The sequence below is a fragment of the Rhinoderma darwinii genome, chromosome 3 (assembly GCF_050947455.1).
Source record: "Rhinoderma darwinii isolate aRhiDar2 chromosome 3, aRhiDar2.hap1, whole genome shotgun sequence".
Classification (NCBI taxonomy): Eukaryota; Metazoa; Chordata; class Amphibia; order Anura; family Rhinodermatidae; genus Rhinoderma; species Rhinoderma darwinii.
This window is the reverse complement of record NC_134689.1, coordinates 270,557,943-270,583,718: the sequence shown is the minus strand read 5'-3', so window position 1 is coordinate 270,583,718 and position 25,776 is coordinate 270,557,943. Positions and strand designations below refer to the sequence as shown.

Genomic DNA, 25,776 nt, shown 5'->3' with positions numbered 1-25,776 from the left:
CAAAAGACCCTCTAAGACACTTGAAGCTGAAACTTTGACATGGTAGGGGCCATTTTCCCACGTTCTTTTGACTTCTAGTTTCTATATTGAGGGCTGAAACAAATGGTCAGGGTCTAAATACAGCACCACATACGACAATGGTCACCATATGATGCAAGTCTCTGATGCGACTGTAGCTTACAGTTCAGTGTAAACCCTCAGCTTTTTAGAACTCTAAATAGATTTAAGTTATAATCTTTTAAAAGTTACCTGCCATGAAAGCAATAAAGAATGTTATAGCTCCCCATTGGAAACATTAACACACGTTGTAATCATTTCAGACAGTACTTGCTTGTGAGGTTAGAATGAGTTATTAGTAGTAGGTAGTAGTGGTTTGGGCTGGGTCACCATGGTTGTACACAAAGTTTGCAATTAAAAATTGGATATCTTTTGTGCATTTGTTTAACAGGTGTCATCTGAATGTTTTTGAGAGAGTTGAATCCTGGACATCGGTTTACAAGAGATCTTATAGGCAGGGCATGTGCCCCTCGTGCTAAGAGCCAGGGGGGACACCAAAAAGCTACTCTGCCTTGGCCAGGGACGTTAGATTCAGGGCTAGGGTGTATCCCGGGTGTAAAGGATCTGCCAGGCACAGCTTCAGGGTTAACTCCCATAATTAATCAGTCAGCACCTGAATCTACATCCCTGAGACTGACTCCAGCTTCCACCACTCAGGCTGGCAGGCTTAAGAGTGGGAGAGCCTATCGCAACCTGGCCAGACTCAGCTAGCTCCCGCCCTCGGTCTATTTAAGCCTGCCCTTCCTGTCCCTCGGTGCTTGTGATTCTTTTTGTGTGGTTTCCTGGCCCAGCTACAGCTCCTTCTATTTTGATCCTGCTCCATACAGACCCTGGCTTACTGACTACTCTTCTGCTCTTCGTTTGGTACCTCGCAAACTCCTGGCTTGACTCGGCTCGTTCACCTCTCTGGTTGCTCACGGTGTTGCCGTGGGTAACTGCCCCTTTCCCTTGCTTGTATTCCCTTGTATGTTTGTCGTGCACTTACTGAGCGCAGGGACCGCCGCCCAGTTGTACCCCGTCGCCTAGGGCGGGTCGTTGCAAGTAGGCAGGGACAGAGTGGCGGGTAGACTAGGGCTCACTTGTCCGTTTCCCTACCCCCCGTCATTACACCGGGATTGTAGAACATAGACAGGTAAACTATGGAGCTGTAGAAGATCATATTCTTTACGCCTCATCCAGAAAGTGGTCTATGTTCAGAAGCATCTATTCTATAACATAAGCGCGTCGGCACATAGAAGATCACTTCATAGAACGCCGCGGCCCCTTTAGTCAACTGATGGCGGTGGTATCGGGAGTCGGACCCCCACCGATCTGATATTGATTACCTATCCTAAGGAAAGACCATCAATATAAAATGCCCAGACAACCCCTTTAAACTTAATTTTCCCCTTCTCTGCCCAAGCATCCAACTTCTTCAGATCCATTTGTAACAGAATACTGTCCTCCTCCTTTGTGCTAATTACTTTACATAGTTTAGGATCATCTGCAAAAATGTTAATTTTACTGTGCAATCTCTACACAAGGTCATTAATAAATATAGTAAATAAAAAAGGGCCCCCTTTTTTATTTAAAAAATACTGAATGTTTTTATATAATAAAATACTGACCCCTGTGGTTCCCCACTAGTAATGGTGGGCCAATCTAAGCATGCATCGTTAATATCCACCCTCTGTTGTTGTCACTTAGCTAGTTACGTATCCACTTGACTTACCGGTTATTGCAAAATCCTTAAATATCAGAAATAATGGTCTGTCTATCACCGTACTTAATTTCCTTTGGAACTCAGGGGTGCATGCCATCTGGACCCAGTGAATTGTCTATTTTCAATTTTTGTAAGGCGGCTCTGCACTCCTTCAAGGGTTAGACAGGTGACATTTAAAGGAGAATCGACTTTATTCCTCTGCATTTTACCTGACATTTCATTCTCTTCTGGTAACACACTTGAGAATTTTTTTTTTCATAAAATACCTTTTTTTCTTAGTCACCCTCCACAATTTCTTCCTTATTACTTTTTAAAGGGCCAACACTTTCAGTTTTAACCCCTTTATTATTTACGGATGTAGCCATCTTTATCTTGAATCCGATAACCTTCTGTAGCACGATATCACACAACAAAACCTATTGAAAAGTCATTGAAATATTTAAGATAAAGGATTTTGCCACTGTGTATATAATAAGTTAAAAGTCAAGATAAAGACGGCTACATCTGTATGTAATTGAAGAACATTTTCGGGTTAATTAAAATTTTAAAAATTTCCCATTTAGTATCTGTACGCCTACTTTTGAGAACATTGCCACAGTCAATGAGGTTAAGGACATCTCTTGATCGAACTTTGCCTTCCTGAAGTTCAATGTTTTTGTGTCTCCTTGATAGAACATCCTATTAGAAGACAAGTGGAAGTTAATTATATCTTGGTCTCTATTTCCTAGGTGGCCGCCAACCTGCACCTTTTATTCTGTCAAGGTTAATATGAAGTCAAAAAGGGTCCTATCATTAGTTGGGTCCTGCAACAGTTAGGAAAAGTAATTATCTTTAGTGATTGGCAGAAATCGGTTTCCTTTAGGAGATCCACAGGTTTCAGTTTTCCAATTTATATCTGGTTAGTTGGAGTCACCCATAATAACTAACTCATTGTAATTTAAGGCCTATCTGTTCTAAATTTATCTATTCTAAACTGTGGATTCCATTATATTTGGTTGCTTGTAGCAAACCCCTAACTATTTTATTATGGTTTTTTTCTCTATTTATTTCTACCCATAGAGACTCCACACATTATTTTCTTAATTTTTGGAAATTTTTGCAATTAGACTCCTCTGTGCCACCCCCAGTTTGATTATTAAGTTCTAATTTCCATCTACACCATCTTGCCCTCCACATGTGTAATTGCCCCCTCCTCCAACCTCCTAGCCATCTTTTCATCAAGCACAGCTGCACCCAGATTTGGCTTCATGTTCCATATTATTGGTGCTCATACTGAACAATTAGCCAAACATTAGTTTGTTGAAGCAAGTAACCACCTCTTCCAATATTAAAATGTTTGCATATCTTTAATAGAAAAGTTCTCAAGGTGTTACTGCTAATTTTGCTATTGGAAACAATGTTTTATTATAACAATGCCATTTTTATGTGAATTCCATACACCAAATGTTTACAAAATCAGCACCAATGTGTTCTATCTTAAGCAAATCGAAAACGTAAGGGAAGATGGAAAAGACTAAATAACACAGCCCTTTCTCTCATGTGTTTTAAGTGATGACTGACACATATTTAGAACCACGTGTCAAGTCCTTATGGCACGGATTTTACTTTTTCTCACGAGCATGAATAACTATAAATTGTGATGGTCCTGGAGATGAGCCCTCAGTTATTTCACATGGAGAATTTGTCTTTCAATTTGTTTTTGAGATATGGTATCTAAAGTGTTTTAATACAAATAATTACAACATTATATAGATTTATGTGCAGCTTAGAAGACATGCATATTAAAATATAAAGTATGTGTTTTTAATATTCTTATAGCGTACTTAACTTTTCAGAATATGCTGTCATATGTGTGTACAGGATGAATAACACTATTTCTAACCATTATATGACTTGTATATGGCATTTTTTTTTTTTAACAGTTTTCCACTCTGCAGCCTATTTATTCTCAGTTTTCTCTAAATTAGTGGATGTGGCCTAATTGCTATAATGTCTTCCATACAAAGCTAACATAGAGAAAAGGAGAATCCTGCTCTTCTATCTCTATCATATATATATATTGAATCTGCGGCAACATTCAGGAGATTATACAGCAGTATAATGAGCAGTGTAGCTGAGAATCCAGCACGGACGTGAGAAATATCACTTACCAGGAAGTTGCAGCAGGTCTGTGTGTGTCTGTCTCTCCCTGCTATACGCTCCTGCTTCCCCCTCCCTTCCTTACAGACTTCTATCGGCAGTAGCGTGGCTTTCTCTCTGCTCCCTTCTCTTTCTCCCCTTCTGCATAGACTTCTATGGGTAGCATATCTGTGTCTTTCTCTCATTTCTCCATCCTCCTGTCCCCCTCCCTCCCCATAGACGTCTATTGGCAGAGAGTGAAGAAACACACCCCACATCCTGTAGTCCGTCTCCTCTGCTCTCTGTAGACATAGATTTTGCTTGACAACAGGGGGTGGACAGCAGATTACAGGAAAGGAAAGACCTAGCGGCAGTAAAGTCACACATTTGCAAGGATAAAACGCCAAAATGTAACAGTAAGTAAATTACAAAGTTGATGTACATCAGGTATACTATTAGATTAGCATACATTTTTGAAAAGTTACACCATGACTCATGGAATGTTACAAAAGAGTATTTATTTTTGCTTTTTTTAAACAAAAAAAAAAAAGAAGCTAAAAGATATGTAACAGGTAAGCATCTGTTCAATCCCTGCCATGTGTTTTTGAAATGAAGGAAGACAATTGAGGTCCGAGGCTTGCTTAAAGAAATAATTTTGGTGTAATACAAATTCATTTTTGTTATACTGTAACTGCTATAAAAAAAAATGCAGGAGATGCAAGAGAAACAAGGCAAATTGAAAAAAATTAATATACTGGAGAGAGTACTGAACCATACTGCTTGATCGCCATGCCTTTTCTGAAACGGAACGGTGCACATTTTTTAAGGGTTGGTTCAAGGAAGGCTATTTTTGTTCCGAGATCCGCTGTAAGCACTGCTTCATGTAGGAGTTCTTATCACGGACCTCAATCACTGCATCTCTGACCAGCTCAATGAACATCTGTGGCCACAACTTTTGCAAAGATTCATTCTTCAAGCTAATATCATTTGCTTCATTCACAAGGTCCTTCACGTAGGCTTGGCAAAAAGCTTTCTTCTCTGTTAGTTCCTGTATAGAGAGTTTAAAATTGCCAATAAGAAAGTAAAACTTGCATTTTTTTGCTTATAAACAATGGCGTACATACATAGAGGCAGCTGATGCGGCTGCTATAGGGCCCTCAAAGAGGAGAGACTAAGCCTTGGTTGTTATGATCCTCTTTGCTACGCAGTGATGAGTACCTGTGCAGTACTCCCCTCGGTCATAGATAGGGCATGAAGAGGTAAACCCTTTGTGCTGGGTGGCAAAACCCAACATAAAGGGAGCCCCATTTTTTAATTTACATCTTGATCTTCAACTGTATGTGCACTATGGTTTCCAAATACTCTTATATAAACTACTACTATTGCTACTTCAGAACCCTGACTACTGCAGCAACACTGGTAAAATAAATTGCAATAATGACTGCCATTACAGCGCCGATACAGGCACTATTTCCAGAGACCCTAAAGGGCCTAAAAAATGGCATTGTTTTGCAAAGTTACATCCTCTTGTTGACTACAACTTTATCTATGTTAGTCAGTCTTTAATATAATTTTATCCAAGATATAAACAGCCAGGATACCCAATGGCGGATTATAATATGGGTGTTTCGGGCGGCCGCCCGGGGCCCGAGGCTGCCAGGGGGCCCATCGCCCACGCAGACAATCTTAAAAAACTATGCCGTGCTGCCGCACTGCCCGCTTCCAACTGAATCTGCGTCCGCAGGACGCAGATTCAGTTGGGTTGAATGCTGGAGCCTCGCTCCACAATTCACTCTGCTGTGAGCGGCTCGGTGCAGGCAGGCGCGATTTAGTGACGTCATCGCGCCTGTCTGCACGGAGTCACTCACAGCACAGTGCAGAGGAGGAGAAGCATGCACCACCGTCGTGGGAACCGGGATAGGTAAGTAATTATGTTTTATTTATTTATTAGGTACGTACATATGGGGCATTATACTGTGTCACTCACATCTATGGGGCATTATACTGTGTCACTCACATCTATGGGGCATTATACTGTGTCACTCACATCTATGGGGCATTACACTGTGTCACATCTATGGGGCATTATACTGTGTCACATCTATGGGGCATTATACTGTGTCACATCTATGGGGCATTATACTGTGTCACATCTATGGGGCATTATACTGTGTCACATCAATGGGGCATTATAATGTGTCACAGCTAAGGGGGCATTATACTGTGTCACAGCTATGGGGCATTATACTGTGTCACATCTATGGGACATTATACTGTGTCACATCTATGGGGCATTATACTGTGTCACATCTATGGGGCATTATACTGTGTCACATCTATGGGGCATTATACTGTGTCACATCTATGGGGCATTATACTGTGTCACATCTATGGGGCATTATACTGTGTCACATCTATGGGGCATTATACTGTGTCACATCTATGGGGCATTATACTGTGTCACATCTATGGGGCATTATACTGTGTCACATCTATGGGGCATTATACTGTGTCACATCTATGGGGCATTATACTGTGTCACAGCTATGGAGGCATTATACTGTGTCACATCTATGGGGCATTATACTGTGTCACATCTATGGGGCATTATACTGTGTCACATCTATGGGGCATTATACTGTGTCACAGCTATGGAGGCATTATACTGTGTCACATCTATGGGGCATTATACTGTGTCACATCTATGGGGCATTATACTGTGTCACATCTATGGGGCATTATACTGTGTCACATCTATGGGGCATTATACTGTGTCGCAGCTATGAGGGCATTATACTGTGTCACAGCTATGGAGGCATTATACTGTGTCGCAGCTATGGAGGCATTATACTGTGTCACAGCTATGGAGGCATTATACTGTGTCACAGCTATGGAGGCATTATACTGTGTCACATCTATGGGGCATTATACTGTGTCACAGCTATGGGGCATTATACTGTGTCACAGCTATGGGGCATTATACTGTGTCACATCTATGGGGCATTATACTGTGTCGCAGCTATGGGGGCATTTTACTGTGTCACAGCTATGGAGGCATTATACTGTGTCGCAGCTATGGAGGCATTATACGGTGTCACAGCTATGGAGGCATTAGGGTATGTTCACACGACGAGAGGCATTTACGTGTGAAAAGACAGACTGTTAACAGCTGCCTCGTTTCACACGTAAATGCTCCTCCTCGTAATTTACGAGGCGTCTGAGACGCTCTGAGACGCTCGTAAATCTTGAGCTGTGCTTCATTGAGTTCAATGAAGAACAGCTCAAATTACGTGGCAAAGAAGTGCCCTTCACTTCTTTGCCGAGGCAGTCAATTTACGCGTCGTCGTTTGACAGCTGTCAAACGACGACGCGTAAATTACAGGTCGTCTGCACAGTACGTCGGCAAACCCATTCAAATGAATGAGCAGATGTTTGCCGACGTATTGTAGCCCTATTTTCAGACGTAAAACGAGGCATAATACGCCTCGTTTACGTCTGAAAATAGGTCGTGTGAACCCAGCCTTATACTGTGTCACAGCTATGGAGGCATTATACTGTGTAGCAGCTATGGGGAATTATACTGTGTCGCAGCTATGGGGACATTATACTGTGTCGCAGCTATGGGGACATTATACTGTGTCGCAGCTATGGGGACATTATACTGTGTCGCAGGTATGGGGACATTATACTGTGTCGCAGGTATGGGGACATTATACTGTGTCGCAGCTATGGGGGCATTATACTGTGTAACAGCTATGGGGGCATTATACGGTGTCGCAGCTATGGAGGCATTATACTGTGTCACAGCTATGGAGGCATTATACTGTGTCGCAGCTATGGGGGCATTATAATGTGTCATAGCTATGGAGGCATTATACTGTGTAGCAGCTATGGGGATATTATACTGTGTCGCAGCTATGGAGGCATTATACTGTGTAGAGGCAGCTATGAAGGGCATTATACTGTGTCGCAGCTATGGAGGCATTATACTGTGTAGAGGCAGCTATGAAGGGCATTATACTGTGGGGGCAGCTATGGGTGGCAATATACTGTGGGGGCAGCTACGGGGGACATTATACTGAGCAATTACAAGAGCTGCAGGTCCAAGGGGGGAGACGCTGTGTAGCACAATATACAAGGGGGGATTGTTGTATAGCACTATATAGAAGGGAGCGCTGTGTATCACTATATCTAAGGGGGATTGCTGTGTAGCACTATATACAAGAGGGGGAGGACTATGTGACGATATTTACAGAGGGGGAGGACTGTGTAGCGCTATTTACAGGGGGCTGTGTGTGGTGCTATCTACAGTGTTTGACACAATTATATTCAGGGGCGCAGTCTATGGTGCTATAATATTTAGGGGCACTGTGTTTGTACTATTTTATTCAGGGGCGCAGTGTTTGGTGCTATTATATTTAGGGGCACAGTGTGTGGCACCATGATAATATTATCTTTGTTTATAGGTGTGGAAATGTTGGAAAAGTGAGGAGCCAAAGACATCTGAGTGGCAAATTCTGCAGAAATGGGTCATGGCCGGGAAAAGTTGTCATGAAGTCTGGACTCGATGGAGAAGAGGAAAAAAACTACGTCGTCACCTGTGAGTCACTAGATTTATAGACAATCTGTCATCTCTACTGACATGTTTATTATAGGAAATCCTTGTATTTCACAGAGTCTTTGTGCAGTCCAGGACTGATAGACAAATAGGTGTTACTATTCCCCTTGTCAGGAGAATGTGTCCCTACACGGTGCGATACTGTCAGCGATGGTTGGAGACTGTCAGTATGTCGGGACACAGCCTTTTGACAAGGGGAGTAGTAACACCCATTTGTTAATGTCTGGACAAAAAGGAAGTGTTAACAATAGTTACAGGGCGGCGGTGGAGAAGGGGGGCCCAACTATGGGTAACAGCCCAGGGCCTATGGTCTACTTAATCCGCCACTGAGGATACCTGTTCAAAGCTGGAAAAAGGCACTTGTCTGACGCAACCCCTATTCGACTTCTAGTCAATCGTGCGGTGAACAAAAACTTTTATTTCAATATCATATAGACAACATGTTTCGAGGTACAGGGGACCCCTTTATCAGGTTGGAAAAATAAAGGCATGTGTCAAACGTGTTTAGTATGCTTTTAGCATACTATACAAGAACCAAAAAGTTCCTGATGTACAGAGTTATAGGCAATGCCAGATGTTTGAGACCATACAAACAGATAAAAACACTATTTAAATAATAAGTAATTATTTTTTTTCATTTAACCCCTTAAAGGGAACCTGTCACCAGCATTTTAGCTATAAAGCCAGCAATACCTGGTGAAAGCGGGTGAAAAATCATTGTCATCTAAACTATAAATATGTTCTAAGTAAGCTCTGTACTTTTAGTATTCCGTTTTTCAGTGGTCCCACGCCGTATGCAAATGAGCAGAAAAGAGTAAAATCTTCATCTGAAAAGAGTCAGATTTTCATTCCTCCAGCGTCTCAGAGTGGACTCCACCTCCTTCTTTTTGATTGACAGCTCCTTAGCCAGTCAGGGCCGGACAGGTGGCAACGGTGGGCGGGGTTAAGAAGCTGTGTCCCAGAGGGAAAAATAATTACCATAAAAGGCGGGAAGAGTTTAAACGACGATATTTACCGACAGAGGAGGACTTCAGGAAAGAAGAGAACAGGAACGCACTCTGGACAGCTGCGGCCATTGAGGGGTCAGGCGAGTTTAACAGGTAAGATGTTGATGACAGGATCCCTTTAATGACCAGGCCTGAAAAGGTCTTAATGACCAGCTACATTTTTCAGTTTTTACCTTTCTGCATTTCAGCAGCCATAACTTTTTTATTTTTTGGTTGACATGGCCATATGAGGCCTTGTTGTATGCGGGAGAAATTGTATTATTTTTTTTCATAGTTTGGAGGTAAAAAAAATATATTTTTTTTACGGCGTGCATACAAGCAAAAGCGATTCTCGGCATAGTTTTTCTTGTTTATTTTTTATCCTGTTCACGTTTCACACTAAATAAAGATTAATTATTCAGGTTGTTACGGTTGTTTGGATACCTAATATGTGTAGGTTTTTTGTTTTTATTTAGTTTAGGGGAAATAAAATATATTTTATGCAAAATAATGACCTTTTTTAATGAATTTTTTTGTTCCTTTTTTTTAAAATCCCATTAAGGGATAACTTTATTTATAGCTTAATTTTTTACTTGTAATATATTAGCATATTACTGTATGCTAATACATCATACTGTGTCACTATGACACAGGCTGCTGTTAGGGCAGCACATAGTGTGCCCGAACAGCAGGCAAACATAACAGACAGCCCTGGGATCCTTTGTAGGTCCCCAGGGCTGACTGCAGAGGGATTCCCCGGTGTTTGATCACGTCTCAGGTTTTCTGACGACGAGATCAAAGAGGGGAGTTCCCTTTGATCTTGCCGAGGTCACGGACCACGGCGATCAAAGTGTTAAACAGCTGGGGTCCGAATGTTTTCCGACCCCAGCTGTATTCAGCAGGCTTCTCTAAGATTGGGAGTTACAGCTCCTGCTTAGAGGATGAGCGCTCACAGAAGCGCTCATCAGCCTCTTCTACAGCGACGTCAAAAGACGTTGTGGTAGACTAGGCACCTGCGCCGCCTGCCATCAAAAGACGGTGGGCGGTCGTTAAGGAGTTAATAGAACATACGATTATCAGCACTAATTATTGTAGCATCTGTGACTACAATCTATGGGGGTCTTCTGTAAAAGCTCTTCAGTTTGCTAGAAATATTAGTCATCCATCTAACATTCCCAAATTCGTTTAAAAAAAAAAAAAAGAGCTATAACATTTATGTTTAACACAAAATTGCAGTAAAATTCAATTTAACAAGGTATCAATTTAACATTTTAATCTAACATCGTTTATTTCCAAAATGAAATATAGTTAAATTCACTTTTGCCTGAAATTTTAAAGTCTGATAGTTATTTATACTGTATCAGAAGTCATTAGACATGAAACCAAAGTCAACGAAGGCGGATTTGTTTTGTTCCTGCCTAAAAGCATTAGATTATGACTTGGATCATCTATGGTGAGCGTGAGAATTAAGTTTAAAAATACAAAATCCTTTCCAGCAAAATATTATGATGAAAAGTGCATTTTTACTTTGCAAATAACCCAACTGGGGATCCTCATTAGCGGGGCTTTTTGTGGCAAATCATATTTAGTTTGCTGTTTTATTGCTGATAGAAAACAGGACTAAGCAGGTTTTCCTAGGACTTGAAAATGTGAAAAAAAATTGTACAGACAGCTGTAGAAAAAAAAATCTGAATAAATATCTACTATGTGAAAGAAATACCATCTACATCTAACTATATTTTAATAAAGCATAACTGGCTTATTGTTTTATTTTCTGATGAATTTGAGTTTAAAAATGTTGTGCTAAAATGTTTGTGTATAGCTTACATGAGATTTGGATTTTGTATTCTTTTCTTAAATTTGGGTACATCTTCTAACTATCTTAGGCCACATTCAGACGTGGCAGATTTGTAGCAGGAAAATCTGCAACAAATTATAGTACAATTTTAGTGAAAGAGGTTTTCAAAACCCCAATGAAACGTAGTGGAAATAAATCGGTGCAGATTTTAGGGCATGCTGTAGAACTTCAAATCAATGCAATGGGTGAAATCTGTGGCAAATTCCGCATGGAAGACAAAATCTGCAGCAAATCATTTCACTACATCTGAACGTAGCCTTATAGTTAACAAATACGGTAAATCTTATTGTATGAAATGTGATTATCCTTACATTGGTTGGTGAACAATCAAAGTCTAAAAGTGGTTTTACACGGGCATATATCACCTGTGTTTTCAACTTTTAAAACGAGCGCTGATCGACAATACAGCTTGACAATCGGTGCTCGCTGTTCTCTTTAAATGGAGCAATGATGGTTAAGTATGGGGAAGAACGATTGTTATTCCGATTGCTCGCCCCCATGCATTTTCATCATGTCGGCAGCACATCTCCGTTTACACAGGGAGACTGACTGCAAACCAGCAATAATTTTTTTAGCAGCATAAAAGATGCGAACCGAGAAATGCTCGTTCATCAGCAATGATTGAGAGCAAGCTTTCAAATGAACGCTAGTTTGCCAGATCATTGGCCTGTGTAAAAGGGCCTTAGCAGGTATTGCGTTATATAATTGGTAATCAAATTTGGTGCTTATAGGCGTTCTAAACCAAACCACTTTTAAATGGTTATCTCAGTAATTGTTGTCAGCTGCTGAGAAGCCAAATTAAAAGCGAAAACCATGAGGAGGCCAGGGGCGTAGTTAGAGGGGCATGTGTCCTGGATGTCAGAAGAGTGCCAACAAGCTACATGACAGGGTATTTAGATACAGGGTGACGGCAGAAACGTAATCTTTAATCTAGGATTCTCTCTCTGTGGTGGAGTTTTTTTAAGAGATTCCATGAGGAGCTCGTTGAATGCACATTTAAGGCCTACTCACTGAACCAACCATGCTTGCCATATACTTCTAGACATCACCTACAGTCCTCATGCCATCCTAGTGAGGAATCGATCTCCAATATTAGTACCTTCCCTGCTCTCTTTCAAATTGCCAACAGGTCGGCATAACACATCTGGAGTGGAAACTGGCAAGACCAACAATCCCACATTCCAATAATCTGTTGACCTGGCAAATGGAGAAGAAACACTATTGAATTGAAAGCATGTGACATAAGGGTCCTGTGCTGCCAAGAGACCCAGCTGTGCCAAAACAAGCAAAAAGAAGAGCTTTGCCCCTGGGAACAACACATCTGCAAAAACCCAGGAAGAGCAAAATGCTTCATTGCCAAGCGAGAAATATACAAACGCCTAGCACTGAAATGGCTCTGGTGACTAAATGTATTGTTAATCATGTATCATGGCACCAATAACATCACATCTGGGTCGGTGGTGATCAGGCACCTATCTTTTTCACTAAACAGCAAGCAAACGGAATCATGCCCACTGCTTGGTAACGCATGGTGCGAATATATTATAAGCCCTTTTCAACAGGCTAGTTTTGTGCATTTTCAAATGGGAAGTTGCTCAGTATGTTCACTGAAAAACTCAAAGAAAAAGAGAGTTGGTTGAGGGATAATAGCATATTATTCCTTTGATGTTAGTTTGGCAAGTACTCCCGAGCTGCCCCGATGATGTAAAGAGTACAGCTATTTGGTAGGAATTACATTTTCCACGTACAGTACAATTCTATTCATTAATATATAGTCTGTGAGCCCCACACCCCAAGGAAACAAACCAAAGCAAACATAGGCCCTCTTTTGTAAGACTGCAAGAATATAAAAAAATTAGATGACTAATCAGATTTAAAATAATAATAATAATAATAATAATAATATATTGTATTTAATATTTTGTGTTCGTTATTCTATTTTTGTTGGCACTTAATTATATTTCTTTTTTCTATTCCTCTGTATTCCTATAAAAATAAGGGACATTTGCTTAATGCCAATTGTGAGGGTTTTTGCTGTATGAAAAGAACTCATACGAGGATGAACCAACATGTCGTTTTCCCAAACACCTCAGCGCTCAAGAGCCGAAATGGCAGCAATGGTTTTTGGAGACTCAAATCACGCTGATTTGTCCTATTCCAATTCATCACTACACAATAGATTCAAGGAATTGGAAAAATTATCAGTCACTGAAACCAAAGTGTGGTGGGATCTAACCACACTGCAGAACTACATCTCAAAAAACATGATCCCTCGGGGTCTGAGATTAAGAAAAATGCCTACACATAACTATTCGGATGAATTTTCAAAGGAATGGAATAACATCTTGACGGATTGTTCACTCAATCTCATGCGGCTTATTACAAAGCAAGAGAATATTAAACTAGTGGAATTACAAAAGGACATCAGTAAAGTTAGGGATGAGATCCATTCATTCTCCAGCTCACCAGACTTCGCCCTGCTACAAAAACGCACTGAAGATCACCTGGAGCAATTGGAGCAATCAATTGCTGAAACCAAAAAATCAAAGTTTCATAGAGACACCCAGGATTACAATAACAATGAAGTCTATACGTGGCATCGTTCCAATTACAACAGATTTAAGACCAAATCAATCTTGAGGAATAGACGGTCTCCACACAACCGATCCCTCAACTCCCACAAAGTCAGTTTCAGCTCCACTGAACCTGAAACTACAGATGGGGCAGAAGGAGAATCAGACACGGACACGTCTAGATATAATCAACGTTCAAGATCCAACTTCAAACGCACTCGAGATGTTTCAAAAAACGGAGGAGGAGGGGGGGCCGAAAGCATCAATCCAGCCGACATCACATTGCCCCGCAGACTGAGGAACCAGAGATACTAAGAACTCTTGATGTTGTTAATCTTTCATCAGTGTCATTAACTCAAGCTCAGATTCATGTTCTTTCATTAGGACTAAATTTCGTACCTAATTAAAATTTTGACCCATTCCACACTTTGCTTGATATCAACAAGTTTGTACGCAATCTTACCGTTAAGAGACACTTCTCAACCTCTCAAGAGCCTTCATCCATCTCTCCATCAGAAACACTGATAACAGCTTCACCAGTCAATGTATATCGGAAATTATCGTTTCAGGAACAAACCACACTCTTACATCTGGAGGATTTAGCTGGACATTACACCAACCCATCTCCTCTCTCTGTATCCAAATTTGAAACCAAGAACCCAGGATTCTATCCTATTCATTCTCGTACAGAGTCTATGGACACTTTCCAGCAAATTGTAGAACGTGAGCTGTTTATAATTCAAGAGGCAGTTAAAAATGACATCTCCTCACATAACCTTACATTACTTGACAAACAGGCTATCAAATCCTTACATGACAACCAGGACATAGTCATTCGCATGGCTGACAAGGGAGGTAGTGTCACCGTGTTAGACAAGGACATGTATATCAACCAAATCATGTTATTGTTAAATGACACAGATACGTACACCAAGCTGCAAGAAAATCCAACTGACATGTTTCACAACACTTTAAAACAGATATTAGATAAAGGTTTAAATCTGGGCATTTTCACAACTAAAGAACTTAAATATCTGTCAGTGGAACACCCGATAGTTCCCATCCTTCATGCACTTCCTAAAACACATAAGGGTTTGAATCCCCCTCCCATGCGACCCATCGTCTCGGGTATAGGCTCTCTTACAGAAAAGATTTCCGAATGGTTGGATACTTTTCTCCAGCCTTTGGTTATCAGAACTCCGGGATATCTCAAGGACACCAAGGATGTCCTACAGGCATTCCATAAGAAAACTTGGCAATGTGATTTCACCTGGCTTACCTGTGACGTTGTTGCCCTCTACACCAGCATCCCTCGAGATGTTGCCCTAGAGGCCCTCAGGCATCACCTCCACAAATACAGTGGATACGAGCCTAACATGCAATTATTTCTGATACAAATTACTCAATATCTCATGACGCACAATTATTTTAGTTTTACAAATCAATTTTATTTACAAAAATGTGGTGTTTCCATGGGGGCCAAATTCTCCCCCTCCATTGCCAACCTCACCATGGCATGGTGGGAGGAACATTACATCTATTCTCCAACCAACCCTTTCCTTGACCACATACATTGGTATGGCAGATACATTGATGACCTCCTACTCATATGGGAGGGAGATGTATCTGCCATACCGCTGTTCATATCCTTTATCAACACCAATGGATCCAATCTCAAATTTACTTCTCATTTCAACTCTACGTGCATCAACTTTCTAGACCTGAGTTTCTCATGTAAAATTGGTGACACAATTCAGTCTAACATCTACTGTAAACCAATATCAGGAAACACCATACTGCATGCATCAAGTTGCCATCCCATGCACACGGTTTCTGCCATTCCCATCGGTGAACTCACACGCGCCAAACGTAATTGTAGTTCCCATATGAGTTATACCAAAGAAGAGTCTATTATCTGCAAAAGGTTAAAAGCAAGAGGCTATAAGGACTGGACCCTATCAAGGGCCAAAAACATAGTTGCAACCAAAAACAGAGATTCTCTTATACTAATGGATAATACTCAAATCATTCCAACTCAGAGTCAAAATATTCCAACTCTCGTATTGCAATACAGTAAGCAGTTCAACACCATTAAAAATATGGTGTTGAAATACATCCCCTTACTGTACGACGATCCAAAATTAGAGAACCTCTTAAAAAATGGTTGTAGAATAGTATCCCGTAGAGCACAAACCTTGGGCAACATATTGTCTCCATCATTACTGCCAACCAATAACCCTAAACCTACATGGTTAACATATAAAGGATTCTATAAGTGTGGGGTTAATCCCTGCAAAGTTTGCACTTTTGCCAAAATTAATAAACAATACTCTAACTCTTCAGAAACCACTACCTTTACAATTAAATCATACATGAATTGCAATAGTGACCATGTAGTGTATATTATCGAATGCACAATATGCAATCTCAAATATGTCGGCTGCACTACCAGGAAATTTAAAATTCGCATATTGGAACACCTCAGTTATATACGTAATGCATCCATCGTCAATATTTCCAATGCAGCCAGGCATTTTGTGACTTGCCACAATAGAAATGTTAGCTCTTTCTCCGCATATGCCATTGAAAAAGTAAGGAGTACAAAAAGAGGGGGTGATTTAAAACAGCGTTTACTCACCAGGGAGGCCTTTTGGATTTACAGTTTGGAGACTCGCTTCCCCAAAGGACTCAACCTTAGGAAGGATCTCATGTTTCATTATTGAAATATCGAAATTTATATGAATCTAATTATAGAATCCATTACTGATTGTTAATGCCAACAAGCACATATACTCCCAAAAAAATGTTTCCTGCTTGGCATTTACTGTAGTCTTGTTCTTATTGTGCCATTTCACATTAAGTTCCCATATACAAGGAAATTATATACTTACAATTCGCCATATGTATCAAGGTCAATCTAACCAACTATATATTAACTGGTCATATCTGGTCATTATCATTACGTACCCATGCCACTATATTGATTGTATGTTTTTCCATGAGGATCAAGATCACATACATACTCTTCACTGTTTTTTTGACATTTTTTCATTTTTTCATACATTGATATCATTATCCATCAACAATTGGCTTTATTTGTTCTTATTTTGTTTCCTCATTAGAGAACTCATCTAATTTATATATATCATTATTGAACTATTATCATATCCATTATGACAAGTTAATGCTTAACTTTAGATTAGCATCACATACTATCAAGCAAATTTGAATTAGTTCAATACGCATTCAATGGCATTATAAGATCGCACACTTTATTTTGAAAACGAATTTATAGCTTACTTCTTGTGATCTCAAACTTATAGTCTATGACATTAGCTTACTTTTTCTCATGATAACAGTAATACGCATTCAATGGTATTATAAGATCGCACACTTTATTTTGAAAACGAATTTATAGCTTACTTCTTGTGATCTCAAACTTATAGTCTATGACATTAGCTTACTTTTTCTCATGATAACAGTATTACCAGCCATTAGTCGGTTTTATCCAATTTGAATTAATTTTCCAACACCAGTCTATGTATTCTATAAAATTTTTTTTTTTAGAACATATCAATACCAATTGAGTTAGGTTAATGTTCAATCTTCCCCTTTTTTCAAATAGCCTCTTATTTCAAAATACGTTTTTGCGACAATATAATAATACCATTTGCACATGATTTTTCTCATGGTTATATATACACTTATTGTTTATTCATTTATTTGCTGTTTTAGGTATGTAATTAGCAATATTTATCATTACACTGTTTTATGACAATGTGACTTGCATCGATTAGCTACAAAACGCAATTCAGTTATGCCATCGTAACTCACTGAGTGTTCCCTTTTATGAATACTCACATTTTTTCATTCTCCAACTCTGCTGTTCTGTCCATTACCATTATTAACTATCAGCGGGTTTTAACTGATTTAATTTGATGCTTTTTCCATCAGCAAATACAGTTTATTTTGCATACACTATTAGACCATATTCACACTCACTGAGCTGTGTTAATGTGCATTTTTCCATCAGCTCTTTATCCGTTGTGGTTCGCTCGACTACAGAGATGTTTCTCTGTGATACCAACAGGCTATCTGATGCACTTTTGGGTTTATATTTTTGAGCCACACGTTTCAATTTACATTAACTAATTTACCTAACATAATGTGCATTGGTTTTAAACTGATAGATTTCTTGAATAACTATTAACACAAGTGATTTGAATTATCACAGACCATGAATATTCTATATTACTACATTATATATACAGTATCTTTGATCCTTCTTCATTTCTTTTTTAATCCGTTTATATTTTTTCACACTTTTAAATGTTTCGATTTGTCAATATGTCATGTTTGCTTTTCATGTATGTATAAGTACCGACAAGGCCGTGTGTCTCAGTTTCTTTCGTATGCACTTATCTATGATATATGGGCTTACCACCCTCCATCATTAATGCTGTTGCTACACTTATATTCGTTATTTTTCTTATTATATTACTCCAATATTGTTTCTTTAATATACATATGATGGTTAGGTTTTGGTTCGCATCCATTTACACTATTAGCCACTCCTTAATTCTTGGTATCTACCAATTACCAGCATTTGCATATTGGCCTCACCCGCTGATTGATCAGCATATAAGGATATCTCAGACACACGGTCTTTAACTCATTTGCCATGACTAAGAACGCAGACTGCGTTCGAAACGCGTAGGCTCAGGTTCAAGCCCTGACTACTCACACCTTGGGACTGCGTCTCCCTTCTGTTTTATTCTTTCTCCAATAAACATGGGACCTCGTTTTCCCTTTTAACTCATCATCAGCGCTGGATCAATTCTTCTCTACAATTGCAAACGGAATAATGCCCACTGCTTGGTAACGCATGGTGCGAATATATTATAAGCCCTTTTCAACAGGCTAGTTTTGTGCATTTTCAAATGGGAAGTTGCTCAGTATGTTCACTGAAAAACTCAAAGAAAAAGAGAGTTGGTTGAGGGATAATAGCATATTATTCCTTTGATGTCAGTTTGGCAAGTACTCCCGAGCTGCCCCGATGATGTAAAGAGTACAGCTATTTGGTAGGAATTACATTTTCCACGTACAGTACAATTCTATTCATTAATATATAGTCTGTGAGCCCCACACCCCAAGGAAACAAACCAAAGCAAACATAGGCCCTCTTTTGTAAGACTGCAAGAATATAAAAAAATTAGATGACTAATCAGATTTAAAATAATAATAATAATAATAATAATATATTGTATTTAATATTTTGTGTTCGTTATTCTATTTTTGTTGGCACTTAATTATATTTCTTTTTTCTATTCCTCTGTATTCCTATAAAAATAAGGGACATTTGCTTAATGCCAATTGTGAGGGTTTTTGCTGTATGAAAAGAACTCATACGAGGATGAATAGGACTTAGAAGAATAGATGTGGAGAAATATCAGTTTGTTGTGACCTCATTCACAGAGATGACTGTTTGAGTATACTGTATATAGACACTGATGATTTCATGTACCATAGACACAATGTGCACTGTCCTTTGGGCTCCATTAGTTCTGTTATGTATAGTATTTTGCCTTTGTGTTGAATGTTTGTGATTTCTGTTCTTGCACTCCCTTTCTTTTCTGTTCCCTACATTGTCCTTATTTTACCCTGGCAATATTGTTATTCTTTGTTGAAGTAATTTTTCTTGCAACTAAAAACTAAACAAACAATTTACCTTTGTTTTGTTTAGCAAATTACCTAAATTTATCTTTTATATTACTTGACCTCGTGATTTTTATTTATTTTCCAGATCCAGGAGAGTGACGGTTTTGTTTTAATATAGAAACAGATCTTATTAGTACAGAGTGACTGTGTTATTTTAATATATAAACAGATTTTATTAATACATTAAAAATGTAATCATAGCCAGTTACACACTTAAGCAGTCGGTCTTCTTTTCAGTTATTTAACTTAGGGAAAGGGAAGGGAAAAGGAGGCTTGGCAGGACCTAAACTTTTCCTTTTACTATGTTTGATTGCCTTATTAATACATGTATTAAAATATGAGGCCTAGTCTAAATTAATAGGTTAGTGATATGCATAAATGTATGAAGCTGAACTTGGCTGAACTCGCTAATCCAGGCTCTTCTGAAGCTACCTATGCAGAGGAGTAAATTAAGGAGGATCATGTCTAGGTGATAATGACAGTTATTTGGGAGCCCTGCCTCAAAATACGTATAACTATACAAACATATACCATCTTGTCACCTAGATATGCCAATACCCAGGCAGCAGCTCCATTGTTGGGCCCACAAGAGTAGGCTAGCAGTTGTGAGCTTCCTGTTATCACGGGACAACTCCTGCCTATATGAGGATAAAACTGCATGCAGTAGAGTAGTGTTTTTTTATATGGGCATGTGTGCATGGTTTATTTAGAGCAATTATGTAAAATTGGGGCTTATAAAAACAAAATAAAAACACAAGTTGATGCCCAATCAGGTCTCGGCTTTCATTTTTCAATCCTCTGTAGAACATGAGAGCTGCATGTTGATTGGATTACTTAAAGGCTATGTAAACGTTAGGATGCTTTTTTTTTTTTTTTCTTAAATAAAACAATGTATCATGGTGTTTAATAATACTTTTTAATTGTTTTTTTATGAAAAACAGAAGCTGTATCTTGCGCTACAACCCGAATCCGTGAGGTCAGCGGGACTAATGGCCTCGGTGACAGCAGGTCCTGCGTGAGCCAGCTGTTATTGATCACAACTAAGTTCATAACTTAGAAGTGATCAATAACAGGTGGATCCTGCATGGACCCAATGTCACCGAAGCGGTCAGTCCCGCTGACCTGACGGATTTGGGTCAAAGATGTTCATAGGTTTACATAGCCTTTAAGCACTGTCTTTTCCACATATTCACTACTACAAAGTAATACAACTAATTAAATAAGTGTACCAATTTACCTCTAGCTTCTCATTGAGCAGATCCTGTGGAATATATTGTAATGCTGCTCGGGTTGGGGTTTCTCCACCAATTCTCTTACTGTTAAAACTTTCTTCACCACCTACCGGAACCTTCTTTGACTTTGTCTCGAGTAGATGATGGAATGTTTTCTTTCTTTAAAATAGACATATAAATCAACGCACAGAAGTCACTAAAATTAGTTTACAGTAGCTGACCAGTAGAAGTTTCCAAGCCACACAACAGTTTTACATGGAAAGATACCTTCTGTGGTATACGCTTATGTGTAATGTCCACTCCCCGATTACCACTATGTTAAGTGTATTAATGCAGAAGCATTGTATGTGAAATGGCTGTTGCCAGACACTGTCTTTATCTCCCCCCACCCTCCTTTTTTCCAAGCATTAAATAATTTTCTACGCCAGACCGGGTGAGTGTGGCTTTTTTCTCTCTACTTGCATTGTGTTAAGCGCATTAATGCTCCCATCTCTGGGACACCAAACTTACTGTCCCACACATAGAACATTTACTATCTACCTACTCTTCCCTACTAGATAGAAGGTCTACCTATTCTCCCAGACTGAGAAAAATACAAAACACAAGAAGAAGAATACGCCCATGCGACCAGTGAACCCATGTTAAAGTGTATGTTGAGTTTTACAATTTATAAAAATAAAGAATTAATCATACATAGAAAGTTGAGTAACTTTGTAAATACATTGCATTGGCACTCCGTTACAGCCTGTACTATATTCCAGAACTGTATTCACAATTCTGTAGCATTTAGGAGGACAAGTAGGAGCTCAACTAAGTGAAATTTCACTAACAACCAGCAGAACTGTGAATGCAGCTATGGGCTATAATAAAGGCTGTAAATCAGCCACCCTAATATAGTACTTCACTGTACTGCAATATACGTAATGCTAAATATTTCCCAAAAAAATAAAAAAAATTCATATAGATTATATCGAATATATATATATATATATATATATATATATATATATATATACACACATAAATACACACACTCCCCATATTAATATATATGTCAACATGCCCTTTAAGTAAATCATGTCTGTGGGTTATAATGGGCTGACTATTTTTACCCAGGACCAAACACCCCTCAATACACCGCTACTCAATATAGTTGGACAATGAGAATAAACTCACATTGTTGCTCAAAAAACAAATTGACGCCCAAAAGAGGTAGCTAAAAAGAATTTGTCTCCCTTCTTTCCAGTAAAATAAATACTTGCCAAATTATGAAATATTTGCATTGAAAAACAAAAATGTACCTGGAATCGCCAACCAGTGCAGTAAGTCTATACTGTGGTAACTCTGAAGTTGCGACATAGGCAAGAATTCCAAAGAGCCTCTCAGACATAACTACATCATTTTGAGAAACCTGCCAATACACAAAAAACAACATATGGCATTCTGCAAAGTTTGTAGAACATGTGCATATTTTTATTACAGGATTGTGAGATCTTCATAACTCTTGAAAATGTAATACACACATCTATTTAGAACCAAAATTTGTGTATCAATCTGTATTAATACGTGGCAGGAGTGGCTCAGCACATTGTCGTGCCACTATGCCCCACCCCCACTACGACAATACTTGTATTGGTTGGCAGAACACACTTGAAGAAATAATTGTTAGGTTGATACAGCAATGTATTTTAACTACGGTTTGGAAAGAAGTGTCAAATTGTTACCATGTTTTGTCTTACCTCAATTTCATTGACTTTCTGAATGTTGAAGTTGTTGAGTCTGAAAAGAACATAATACTTCCAAAGAGTAAAGTTAACAACAGGGTTTCCCTGAGGATCCACAGTCAAATGATCCAGCCGACGCATCTGAGCTAAAGCATTGAATTGATTCAAGGTGACCAGGTTGTTTTCCTTAAATTTGAGGTGCTGTTAAAAAAAGATACATATATAGTTGCATTTAATTATAAAAAATAGAGATCCTAATATATAAAATACAGATATCACCAAGGACTGGATATCTTATAGCATAAAAACAAAGTCATAGACAAATATTTTAATGAAGTCCTTTGGCTCTAAGCAGTACACCCAGCATGGTCTGTCTTTTTGTACACCCAGACGTGATATCCAATAGGTTTTACAGTAAGTCACACAAATGGGTCTATACATGTCAGAACATTACATGCCCATAATTTACATAAGAAGTTCAAAAATATTTATAAAAGAAAACCATCACAGCATTCAATAAAAGCATCCAGACCGTCGCTGTTGCCATTCTTACCGTTGCATTGGGGAACTTGATTCTTATTTTTGGCAGAATCTGTACTATATCTTCAAAATTTATAAAAGTGAAGGAGATGGTGTTGACTGAACCAGCTGTCTGTACACTCCACGTCCTGTCAAGAGACTCAAGAGCTCCCAAGCCATACAGGGACAAGGTGTCTCCGTCAAGCTCCACAAGATGGGAGTCCACCACAGAAAGGCTTTGCACAGCACTGCTGAGAACAGTATCAAGTGATCTATAGAAGAAGAAGTGTCATCAATAACAATCAAACAAGTTTCCAATGTCTTGGCGGTTCTGCAATATGGGTAATTTGCTATAAGGACTTTATTCTATAGAACATAATGTGCAGACATGTGACTGATTGACATTACAATGACCATTATAAGAGTCGGCGGCCCTCAGGATGCTTTAAGTATTGTACTCTGACTGACGGCTGGTCATCAATGTAGCGTAGATAGAGTGGACTGTAGAAGATGGCAGGAGAGCTGCACAGTACAGTGATGTTTATAGCCTTGGAAGGATGAATAAGTGACCTATGGAATATATATTTTCTGCAACAGCTGAATACTAGTGCACTTTTGCCTCTGTATGTCATTACATGGTATATCCATTTAGTATCTCCTATGGTATATAGGTTACTTTTCTGTGATTATATAAACTGTCTTACTCTAGCACTACATATAGTTGAGGGAAACAACATGTTGCATATGGAAAACAATTAGAAAAATTAATTTACAACTCAGAAATAGAACCATACAAAAAATAAACACTTAGCCGCTCAGACGACCCAATGAGATGACTTGGCATGCCTCGTTTTTTATATGCTGGTTTTAAAGTTTGTGAGTAGCAATAAACATTGTGGTTTTTTTCTACAATTTACTGGCGGTGCTACTCTATGTAGTAGGCTTGTTATAACATCGCAAAGAGCCCATGATGGCTGTAGAACTACTGAGCCCAGCCATCACGGACATCTGCTGCACCAGTAATATTGCACAGTTACCAAGGTAGATAAGAGGAGGATACCACCAGGATCATTGGATTTTGTCGACTTATCAGGTCGTCTGAGCGGCTAAGTATTTATTTATTTTTTGTATGTTTGCAAACTTGGCCTGCTCCGACCCTTCCTGAAAATAAGTGTGTGTAACACAATTGTACAAATATATAATTGGCTCGAATACTTTTTTATTTGTATTTTTATTCCGTAGCTGTGCAGATGCTATAACTAAATGTTTTTACATAAAAATTCAATGGAAAGTCTCAATCACACAATGTAGCAAATATGAAATGGTTGTTCTGCCATCACAATGATCCTCAGCCAAACTTTCAGTATTCAAGTCATCAGCCTTCCAATCACCCAACTAAGCCTGCCTGCAATGCGGATCGTATTCATTTAGCTCGTGTTGGCACATACATTCAGCTCCAAGAAATTACTACTTGGCAAGAACATATAACTTTACCTAAGTAATGCTTTTTTTGTTTGGTTTAATGAGGGGCACATCCAACTGAGCACAAATCCCAGTTCTATTTCCAGGTCTATACAATCATGGGCAAGTCATTTCCTTTTCCTCTGAAACTGAAGTGCCAAACACACTTGGTAAGTGCTTATATAGTGTTGTTATGATGGCGTTACTAGGAGGTTAATACAATAAAGATGCTTCAAAGATATGATTTCTTTGCTTTAATATTTCATGAAAGAGTTAAACCTAGGATACACAATAGCCTAAAATGAATTAGATCACACCTATAATAACGTTATATGAGAAAAGATCAGGTAGGTTTCCTCACAATACTAAAACTATAACTTGAAATGTAACAATAAAAGTTACTGTTAAAGACTATAAAGGGTGGCGGTGTCCTAACTGTTTACAGTACCTATAACCTACTAGGCGCTTTTATGTAAAAAATGATAATAGTTCAATGTATGTTTGTTTAAGCATATTTTATTAGTGGTAGAGATTTTAAATTCTAACGGACTGAAATTTAAATTTCTCAGATATTTGTGTCGACCCAAAAACATGAGAAAAGTCTTATGTTCTAATGAACAAAGCCGTCAACTACCTAAAAATTGTAAACAGCATTTTAATTGAACCAATCATGCAGACCAAAATGTGCACACAGTGTTAGGGTATGTTCAGACGGCCGTAAACGCCAAAAAAACGGCCAAAAAATCGGAAGCAGAACGCCTCCAAACATCTCCGAATTGATTGCAATGGAAAAACGGCGTTCTATTCCGACGGGCCATTTTTCTATGGAAAACTGCTCCAAAAACATCCCAAGAAGTAACCTGCACTTCTTTTTCACGGCCGTTTTTTTACGCGGCCGTTTTTCAAAAGTTTTTGACTCAGCGTGTGAACATACCCTTACTGTCTATGACAAACAGGTCTTTACAATTGCCCTGTGCATTGTTAGCCAAAATACCTGAGGCAAGGTGGGGCAGAGTAGAAGAAAGTTCTGCCAATTGGGCAGTGTAGTCACGTTGAGTCAAATCAAATAGAAGAATTTCTACTGTCATCTGCTCCCATAAAATTTTTCTAAAAAAGCAGAGACGAACATTAATGTGCCTTTAGCCTTGTAAACACAAGTGCTGCCTCTTAACGGGATCATCGGGTGGGGGAGTATGGAGGGGGCTCACAA

The 25,776-nt window shown here is 38.9% G+C and overlaps 1 protein-coding gene across 1 annotated transcript in view; it reads right to left on the bottom strand.

The window, feature by feature from the left end:
- Positions 1 to 4,433: 4,433 nt before the first annotated feature.
- The window catches only part of LRRC49 (leucine rich repeat containing 49), a 174,897-nt gene continuing 153,554 nt past the window's right edge, over positions 4,434 to 25,776 (bottom strand). Inside the window, exons 13-17 of the mRNA XM_075857918.1 lie at positions 23,140 to 23,377; positions 22,602 to 22,787; positions 22,164 to 22,273; positions 20,868 to 21,021; positions 4,434 to 4,925 (exon numbers count right to left, since the gene is read on the bottom strand). Of these exons, the coding sequence (XP_075714033.1) occupies positions 4,722 to 4,925; positions 20,868 to 21,021; positions 22,164 to 22,273; positions 22,602 to 22,787; positions 23,140 to 23,377 (892 nt within the window). The 3' untranslated portion in view covers positions 4,434 to 4,721. The remainder of the gene's footprint in view (positions 4,926 to 20,867; positions 21,022 to 22,163; positions 22,274 to 22,601; positions 22,788 to 23,139; positions 23,378 to 25,776) is intronic.